General features: G+C 39.7%; 2 protein-coding genes across 2 annotated transcripts in view; both read right to left on the reverse strand.

The window, feature by feature from the left end:
• Window positions 1-6,169: 6,169 nt before the first annotated feature.
• Window positions 6,170-8,091, reverse strand: cunh10orf53 (chromosome unknown C10orf53 homolog). Its single transcript, XM_020603076.1, has 4 exons — window positions 8,058-8,091; window positions 6,549-6,666; window positions 6,353-6,472; window positions 6,170-6,249 (listed from the first exon to the last, which is right to left on the reverse strand). Exons 2-4 carry the CDS (start codon window positions 6,640-6,642, stop codon window positions 6,170-6,172), a joined length of 294 nt encoding a protein of 97 aa, XP_020458732.1. The 5' UTR covers window positions 6,643-6,666; window positions 8,058-8,091.
• The window catches only part of chata (choline O-acetyltransferase a), a 6,305-nt gene continuing 4,368 nt past the window's right edge, over window positions 7,419-9,355 (reverse strand). The window contains 5 exon segments of the mRNA XM_020603304.1: window positions 7,419-8,500; window positions 8,584-8,721; window positions 8,818-8,880; window positions 9,065-9,206; window positions 9,300-9,355. The exon segment at window positions 9,300-9,355 is cut by the window's right edge and continues 23 nt beyond it. Coding sequence (XP_020458960.1) covers window positions 8,069-8,500; window positions 8,584-8,721; window positions 8,818-8,880; window positions 9,065-9,206; window positions 9,300-9,355 — 831 coding nt within the window. The 3' untranslated portion in view covers window positions 7,419-8,068.

Raw genomic sequence — 9,355 nt, forward strand, 5'->3', positions numbered from 1 at the left:
GGCTCCTTCCCCACCAGCGAGGTGACATTCCATGTCCCCAGGGCTAGTCTCCGTGTCCAGAGATCGGGTCGTCGGGGCCCTTGCCTTCGACTGCTGCCCAATCCACTGTGTACCGGCCCCTTACGGATCCTCCTGCAGGTGGTGGGCCCACGGGAGGACGTCCTCACGTCGCTCGTTCGGGCTAAGTCCGGCCAGGCCTCGTGTGGGGAGGCCCGGCCACCAGGCGCTCGCATTCGAGCCCCAACCCCGGGCCTGGCTCCAGGGTGGGGCCCTGGCTGCGCCATGCCGGGCGACGTCACGGTCCTTGAATTTAATCTATTCATAAAGGGCTTTTGATAAAGGGCTTTTGTTTCTAAGCAATGTGAAGAATTTTTTGATGTCACATCACAGTGGTACATATTTTATTGCACCCATTTTGATGATCTTATATGTGATTTTAGGCTCTAAATGTAAAGTTATCACAATTGTTGGCTCTCAGATTGACTTCACCACAGACCATTGAGTGACTTGCTCCTCTCCTTATCCCACTGATCTCAAAGGGATTGTCAACACACCCATCTTTCATGTGAATGTTGATGACCCCGAGGCTGTAATGTACAGTATATGTCAAGTGGCTGCAGAGTGGAGGTCCACTTTTATGAAAGATTTTGCTGCTGCCCCAGTCTGTCACAGCCAGGTCTTAATGGATTAATACATAATACATACACCTATCTTGCTTTAAAGTATTATTCGTCTTGTTACTGACGGTTTGGCAATAATCAGGTGGACAAGCCTGTGTTACCCAGATGCAGATGTACCAACAGATTCGGTGGCAGGAGCATGCACTGAAAAATTACTCTGACAAGCTCATTGCTGAGGGAGTGGTGACACTGCAGGAATTGGAGGTTTGTGATCTAATGTTGCTTCCTTAAATATACTGTATATTGGCCGCAGCTACTGTATGCTGTTTTATTTGGTTTCACCATCCACTGGACTGTGACCGTTAAATCATACTTAGATATTACACCAGCCTTCAAGTAAATGTGTTATGCCGGCACAGCTGTATTTGAGATTCAATTTACTGCCTCAGTTGAGTCACCCAACCTCACAATTGCTCACTGAGTATATATTGCTCAATGAAGTTGAAATATACCCCAGATTCTGGTGCCATTCAACGGAAGTGCTCAGGTTCTTCATCAAAACAAACTTTTATTGTATCATCCATTCTCAACAGTTTTTTCCTACGTGTCAGACAAATACTACTGTGCCTCTTTGATGTGCTAGTTCCAGGCTTTTGATGGACATTGTTTTCTGTTGTGTGGCCTGCTATTTGGAGTTTTGCAAAAACCCTATTTATAATATAGCAAGGCAGAACTATTACTGCTGGTGGAGATTTTCTTCCTCTTCCAATATTCATCTCTCTTTTTCTCTCTCTCTCATTCAGTGCTTCAGTCTGTTTCTGTCTCAGCTACAGTTTTGGTTAGTTGGCGGTTGTCCTTTAATTAGAGTAAACAAATGTATGTCAGTTTATATGTTCCATTTTTCATTGTCCCCGTTACACAGTACCAAACTTGGTTGCAGGAAGAAGTTGCCAAGCAGGATAAAATATGTGAGGAGGCATATGACGGCTCCAAGGATGAAAGCATCTTACACATAGGACACTCGACTTCCCCTGGTGAGGTACACAGTCCCTTTATTTAAAAAAAAAAAAGACACTTGTTTGTACAGAGGGCACACACGTTCAGAATCCAATACAGTCATTCAAACCAGTAATTCACTAACTAAGATACGCAGCACTGAATTTCATTTTATCCACATGTTTCTAATATTCTTCCCCCTTGTGTTTGCAAATGGTGTGGGTAAAACATTACATACCCCTCAATTTAATGAAGTCCAATGCAAACTACAATCTCAGTAATAAGCATATGGTTTAATGAACACCTTTCTCAAAGTGTCAATCACACCTGAGCGTCATAGTCAAAGGTACAATTTATGGCAGCGATGTTGTGTTGGACTATGTTAGATTTTACAGGTGTACTGTACCTAATAAAGTGATCACTGTATGTTGATATTAAAAGACATTTATATATACAGTATGTGGTAATGATTTCTACTATGTCATCCAGTTCTACAATGATTATTGAATTGATTTTGCTCAGAATGTTTTAATCTGTCAGGGTTAACATACCTGACCAGAGTTAAAGGCTAAAAAGAAACACTTAAAAGATAGTGAGTTAAGTAGTTCGTGGTGGTGGGCAGGGCGGTATGGAGAGTTTGACAGAGAGAATATGTCAGCTCAGTCTCTTGGGAACAGTGAAGCCCACATGGTGTTGTCATGGTATGAAGGAAACGAGTGACACATGAACAAAACCAGCTCCCCCTTTCACTGCGCCTGTCTCATCAGTCCCCCCCGATCATTTCTCCATCGCCCCATATTCACTGACATTGCCCCCCCCACCCCCTACCCCAGCTTGCCGGGCCTTTTTTCTTTTGCCTCACATTTACAACTGACATCCACTTTTCCCCATCTGCTGTCCCCTTCAGCGGGGCCATTTTCCTGTCTGAAAGGAAATGACAAAAGTCGCTACATCCATCCTTCATCTCTATGTCACCTGTTGTTTATTTAAATCCTCTTTACTACCAGTTTATTCTTTATTTATTCTTGTGTATACCACACCCACTTTCTCCTTTCTTTCTACACTTTTTTTTGTCCCCCACTACTTTGTTTCCCATCGTAGGAGCTGAGCATATTGGCATGTTACAGTTGAGTGGGCCTGCTTGCGTTTCTCTGATGTATAACAGTGGGAGGTAATGGATTCAGTCGTCGTGTTTGGGTGGGGTGCGTGCGCTGCACCATGTACCCCTTTCCCTGACTAATGGGGCCCCCAGGCAGAAGAAGGGGGTTTGTTTTTGTGTGTGTGTAAAAAAGAAAGAGGAGAGAGGTGTGCACAGTTTGAGGCAGTCCCAGAGAAAGAACTTGTACTCGTGTGATTTTTTTTTTATTGAGACTAAGTGGAATGAAAAAGTGTTTTTGTGTGTGTGAAAGAGGGAGAGAGAGATAATAGTGCACTGAGCACTCAAGCACTATTGTACCAATTACGAGAAAAAAAATTGTCTACATATAGCCAAATTTCAGTTTTCAGAGTAAAAAACTTATTTAATTCCTGTGTAATTTATTCACTTTATGAAGGACATCTGAAGGAGACTTTGAGGTCCAGGAGCTGTACAACTGTAACTGGATTGTGGTCAACTGTTCCACGCCTGCTAACTACTGTCATGCGCTCAGATGACTGCCATTCAGAGAACCAGTAAAGCGTAACATCATCTTCAGTATTTTATCACTGCCTTTTGTTTAGCTCCAGTTTGTACTTATGTATTTACAGTTTATACATTTGCATAGGTTGCATTCAAACATTCAGAAACGTACTGTAGGTAACCCTTGAGAGGATTTACTGAACTCATATAGTGTACAAATGTGGTTTGGTATGTTTTTATTAAGTACTTTGAACCTCTAAGGTAGCAGTAGTTTGGGTTGAAAGTTTTGGGATGTAAAGCTTTTCTGTTTTTTGTATATGCACAGCTGTTTTTTCAGTCGCTCAGTTTTCAGCCACAGTGAATGTCTTAAATGATCCCCTGTCGCACATAAATGCACTGCTTTGCCAAGCATGAGAAAATTACTTCCAGAGCAAATTAGTGAGAAGGCCAACAGGGGATAATATTGTTAGTTTTTCATGAAAAAACTCTGAAATTCTGGACTTGGTTGGCTGAGCACGAAAGGATTTATTTATTTAATTGTCAAAGAAATGTTTTGTTTTCCTAATGCTGATGTTGCATGCTATTTGGTAGCAACAAATCAGTGTGAAAACAGATAAAAACTTTAATCTCTGGAGTTTTTTTCAGTATGTACAATGAAGATCCAGGTGACCGAATCAATCTTTTGTTTGTTACTGGCAAAAACCTAGATGCAAGATCCAGTTTTGATGACCTCGACAAAGGTAGAATTGCACTTTATCTTTGTGAAATGTAACATTAATATTGATCTGCAGTAAGAGCAAACATACCATAGTCAATGTGTGCAGTTACTACATTTCAAGAGGATAATTCCTGATGACAGTCCTGCAGGTCAAGGCTTAAGCCAAGTGAGGGGAGTGATCTTTCTGCTATCATAGTCTACTATGAACTGACTAAAGAGAGAAAACAGCAAAGCTTGGAGAAAGTTTTGAACAGGTGTTTTTTTACTGTCTAAGCATGTCATTCACTGTGGATTTTGAAGTGGGTGTTATACATTTTCATCATTTCTTCTTCAAGCTATTGTTTAGGCTTCTAAATCAGATTGCTCCGTTCCTGTTTGACAGGCAGTTTCATTTAGAACAGGACAATCTACTTATTAAATGTTCACATTTTTACATCTCTTTACATTTGTGACAATCTGGAGCATAGCCTAGTGTTTTTAACATCTTTTTATCCTTTGATAACCTTATGTGAAAGGTAAGTTGGCAGCACAAACTGACATGTGCCTGGGTCAGGCTAAATAATGTATTTACAGTATATGCTTCGAGATAGTCACTATGTCACATTATCTCTGTTCTCTGACTTGGACGAGAGTCATCTTTGCATTGAATCTCTACCAATCAGCTTGCAGACTTTCATGACTTGCAACAAAGTTGGTGTTAGAAGCATCATCACAGAGATCATCATAAATATTAAACTGGGTGAGTGATGTCCAAGGATAAGATGTCCTAGATGCAGAATCAGTTCTCTTCAACTGTAGCAAACTCTATGAACAGCACATTTTTAAGTGTTAAAGAGTACACTCACTATAACCCTAATAACACTCACCAAAATTCTGACTTGTGGAAATACCCGTTACTGCAGTAGCGTTAGTGCTGTAGATACTTCCATTGAGGCAGATTACTAGTATGTAATGATAGTATTCATTTGTATTTGCATTGATTTTTGTAGATGAAGCTGAAGCTATGAGACACACACAAACCACAGCCTGGTGTGCAAAGGCTTGAAGACTGTTCTTAAATTAAGCACATCAGTAGATTTAGTGCCTGTATTTGCTTTGGTCTACCTTGTGTATTTGTTGTCACACCTCACTTCACCAGGAGACATGAGCCAGCTGGCACAGAGATTTGCAGCCATGTTTTTTACTTAGGACATAAGGCTCGACTTCCTCTTTGGAGCCTGAGGGATCCTTACACACATACATACAAACACACACACATATGACCACAGCAAAGCCTTGAGTGCTTTGAGAGCAATATTGATGCTTGGTTGTCACATTAAAGCCCTCAGGTGTTTAATGGAGTTGATATTAGTTACTACTGTGCATAAAAACTAATATTAAGCTTCTTATTTAACTATACTGTAGCTTATTTTTTCCGCTTAGAGATGGGAAATTTAATCATAAGCCATATGCAAACATCATTTTACATATTTAATTCTTTAAAGGGAGGGGGGGTGTACTTGAATTATGAAAATATATATCCACATATCCATGTGAATACTGCTACATATGCACAACTTGATGGGATTGCACTTACAATTGATATAATGAAATATTTAATATAATATGTTTACACTCAATCAGGTGCTTTGGTTGTTAAGTTCACTTGCATACTGTATCATGCTAGACAGTGTATCTGTGACAAAAGCTGACCAGTTTATTATGGGCAAATGTTTGTTACTGGACACTTATAAAATCCTCACCTATCACCCTCTGACCATCATCTACCTACAGGACGTACCTTGTTGCCTCCAAGCTCCCAGTGCACAGTGGACTACACATGGCTGACTAGTTGTTTGTGGATCCACAAATCAACTTAGTAAGCTTGCACTGGAATTTTATTAACTGTTCTCAGGTTATCTGTGTGTCCATATAATTTGTGGTAATTACATAGCTTAAGAATATGCATCATGATGTGATAATAAATATGTTTAAACCGCCTCTAAAAGACTGGTCCACGAGATACTGCAGTGCCACCTTAGCTGATATTATACTTAGTTGAAATTCCCATACAAATCTAAAATTACGCACATTACACATGGCTATTATTATTATTGAAGACTATTGTATTGGCAATACTCGGCAATTAAGTGCGTTTATAAAGTAGCCTGTAAGTAATTGTAGCCATGCAGTAGAGGAGGAAAGATATATGCACGAGTGTTATACTGTAATTTTTATTTAAATGCCAGGTTGTAAGAAAACGTTATCCACAGCAGTAGCCGCTTCTTTACAAACGGGGTCCAGTTTTCCATCACCACCTTTGGGGGGAAAAGCACAACAGGTTGCCAGACGGAACATTGCTCAATGACATCACCATAACGCAACATGCAACCTATGTTTTCCGTCACTAACCAAACTCACCAAACTCCAGCTGCTTTATGTGACATCTGAAGACGAGCTGCCCATTGACCACGAGCTCCACCATGTTCCACTCCCGTATTTCTTCCAAGATGACCTGGTACCCACGCGCTCTCAGAGCGGCTGCAGACACACCGGGCGGACAGTAAGGAAAGGCATGCAGATATCCTAATGGGACTCAGATAGGAGAGAAGCATACCCCGGAGACCCTGCAGGCGGAAGGTCCTGTGTTGTACCACTCCGTTTGACTCGTAAGGTCCGTAGCAAAGTGTTACCCGTGCGTTTGTTGACATTGTCTGCTGTAGTTACCTGGGTAACTGTCACACACACAATAAACCTGTTGTTAACACGATCTTCTTTCCAAAAACAAGTCCAGGAATTTGATACACTTGTTAAAAAAAAAAAACCCTGACCTAATAGCCTACATCTGAAATAGGTTACTAACCTCCCAGTAAACCAAACATCAGGCTATGAGGTGTTTATATTGTGAGATAGTCTTAATATGAGAAACGCAGATTCTGAAAAGCAGTTTTATTTTTCAAATAACACATGGTTTTATTAGCTAATTCCACTTAATTAACAAATATATGCCAATTAGGACTTAGAGTTGCATAAATTCAAGAAATCTTATATATAATATATAATGCAACTTATCCAAAAAATGAGAGCAGCTGCTGAAACGCTTAGTTGCTTCAGTGCCTGTAATGTGCACAATGTAATGTAAGCAATGTGTACATTTTTTATAAAACATAATTAGAGTTGATTTCTAAAAGCTCAAACACAGATAAACACTGCTGTGTAAACAGTAACATGAACAGAAGTCTTCAGTTTGGTTTCTTAGTTTTAATTAACTGCTGTATACAGTTTGATATAAATACAATATTTTGAGAGTCAAACACAGTGATCACCTCTGCTTAATAAGTTTCATATACTTACTTTTACACCCTGTAATATTAGGTTATATCATATAAAAATAACTTAATAGATTATTATACTTATAAATTTACAAATACACAATTCTTAAACTAGAAAAAAATACTTTTAAAATCATAAACTATGTATTTACACAAGCACATTGTAACTCAAAGAATGCAGAATACAGTACGTTATAAACTGAATGAAGGAATGATTTTTGAACTGATATTTTAGTAATGCATATATTTTTGGAACAATAGCTAGCGATTTATGAAGACAGCATAAACAAATTGCATAGAAACATGTAGTCAATGTACTATAATCTTCAGAAACTCATTGGATAGCAGCATGCAGTTGGTGCAAGTTATATACTGAGACAATCAGCCATTTGTCATTTCTCACTCGTAGACAGCTTTTGTTCTTCCAAATTACAGCACTAAATGTACTTCTTTCATTGATTCATTTCAGTTTAGTGCAAAACAATAAATCAAAAGCCCCAATTTGGCTAAAACTTGTATCTATGTACATTAATCCTCTTCACAGACATTTCAGCCCCTGCGGTATATTGGTTACTTTTGTAACAACAGCAAACAATGTCCTCTATATTAAGCAAACTATCATTATTCTCTAATAATACATAGGCTAGATTAGATTATTACCAGTACTTGATACAATTTACCATACATTCAAATAGCTTTACATAACATGTTATGTCACAGTTACAGTGTATATTTTTTAAATGACTCAACAGGAACACACTTCAAAGCACAAAAACACATCATTAAAGTCTCACCCCAACTTTCTTCACTGGAATGATTTGCCTCCGTTCTTCAGTGCCTCTCCCTGTGATAAGGTCTGGGTTTGGGCCTCCACCCTATTCTGGTCTGCTCTCTTCACCAGAACCTGTGGCAGCGTTGGCTGATTCGTGGTCAAGGTAGATGGCCTCTGTGCCGTTTTGTTCTGCCAACTTGTTTCTGTTTGTGTATGAGTCTCCAGTGTCTGGCCTTTTCTTTGCCCATTCGGATCGGAGCCTGAATTACATTTGTTGAACAGCTCCCTCATGTCCAGGAGTCCCTGCACCAGGCACTTGACAAATTCATCTGAACATGTCTCTGGACTCTCGTGGAAACTGGACACAGAAAAGATAATGTGGTCTGACTGAGGGTTGTAGCACGCTCCGTATCCATTTGGAACCACGGGTCCATAGCAGCAGAACATCTCGACAGTAGTCGGGACCTGAGGGAAGAATGAATGTGTCAGTGCTGTAATCATGGTTTTAAGTTAGTTTCACTTTATGTTTTAACATCAGATGACTCTACCTGACTCGTAGAGAGAATAAACTGATTACTGATGAGATAGACTTCATCTCTGAATATATCTGGCTTCTCCATCTTCATTTCATGTGCAATTTCACGTAGTCCTAGTAGATGATTGTCTATAGCCATCCCTGTAATAGCCTGAAAAACAAAATGCACAATGTCTGTTATTTTATAAGGATAATCAACATTACAATAGTGTATATACGTAAATGAATGAGATGATAGAATAGTTACCAGAATAGTATACTTTGTCTGTGCAGTAATGGCACTTCGTAACATCTCCATCTTTTCTTTATCCTGCAAAAGTAAACAACTGAGAATCATTACTAGGCCATTAACTCTCCTTTACATGAAGCATAGTGTTTTCATGGTGAAGAATTTCAACACTGAATGAAGTAGAAGATTAATTCATGCTATTAAGAGCAAGGAAAATTGACAGAAAACTATCATTGGCTGTAGTGTTCACACTAAAAGGTCTTACACTTGTGCTGAGTTTCCCATCAGTCATTGCTTTAACAAACGCCAGGGCCTCAGCTGTGGCTGAGCGGATGTTGTCCACTCTGCCTTCCTGAAAACGTCGTATGGAAGCACTCTCATAGGTTGATACTGGCCTACCATGACATCTAGAGTAACACACAGATAGAAAGTCTTAGCTTGGAGGCCTGGGTTTATGATGCATAAGAGAACAGGCCCTGTAGTACTGAACTCTTTCTTACCGGTAGTAGGCTAACTGAAGGGCAACCTGGATGTAGGCATCTGGGCTCATTTTCTG

The sequence above is a fragment of the Monopterus albus genome, unplaced genomic scaffold, assembly GCF_001952655.1.
Source record: "Monopterus albus unplaced genomic scaffold, M_albus_1.0 scaffold60.1, whole genome shotgun sequence".
Taxonomy (NCBI): Eukaryota; Metazoa; Chordata; class Actinopteri; order Synbranchiformes; family Synbranchidae; genus Monopterus; species Monopterus albus.

What these genes read in the sequence shown, in the direction of transcription:
- cunh10orf53 (XM_020603076.1), bottom strand. Translation starts at nt 6,642, where the DNA reads ATGTCAACAAACGCACGGGTAACACTTTGCTACGGACCTTACGAGTCA. An exon ending in CCGCCTGCAGGGTCTCCGGG is followed by an intron (nt 6,473 to 6,548) that starts GTATGCTTCTCT and finishes GTGTGTCTGCAG; the next exon opens with CCGCTCTGAGAGCGCGTGGG. An exon ending in CATAAAGCAGCTGGAGTTTG is followed by an intron (nt 6,250 to 6,352) that starts GTGAGTTTGGTT and finishes TTCCCCCCAAAG; the next exon opens with GTGGTGATGGAAAACTGGAC.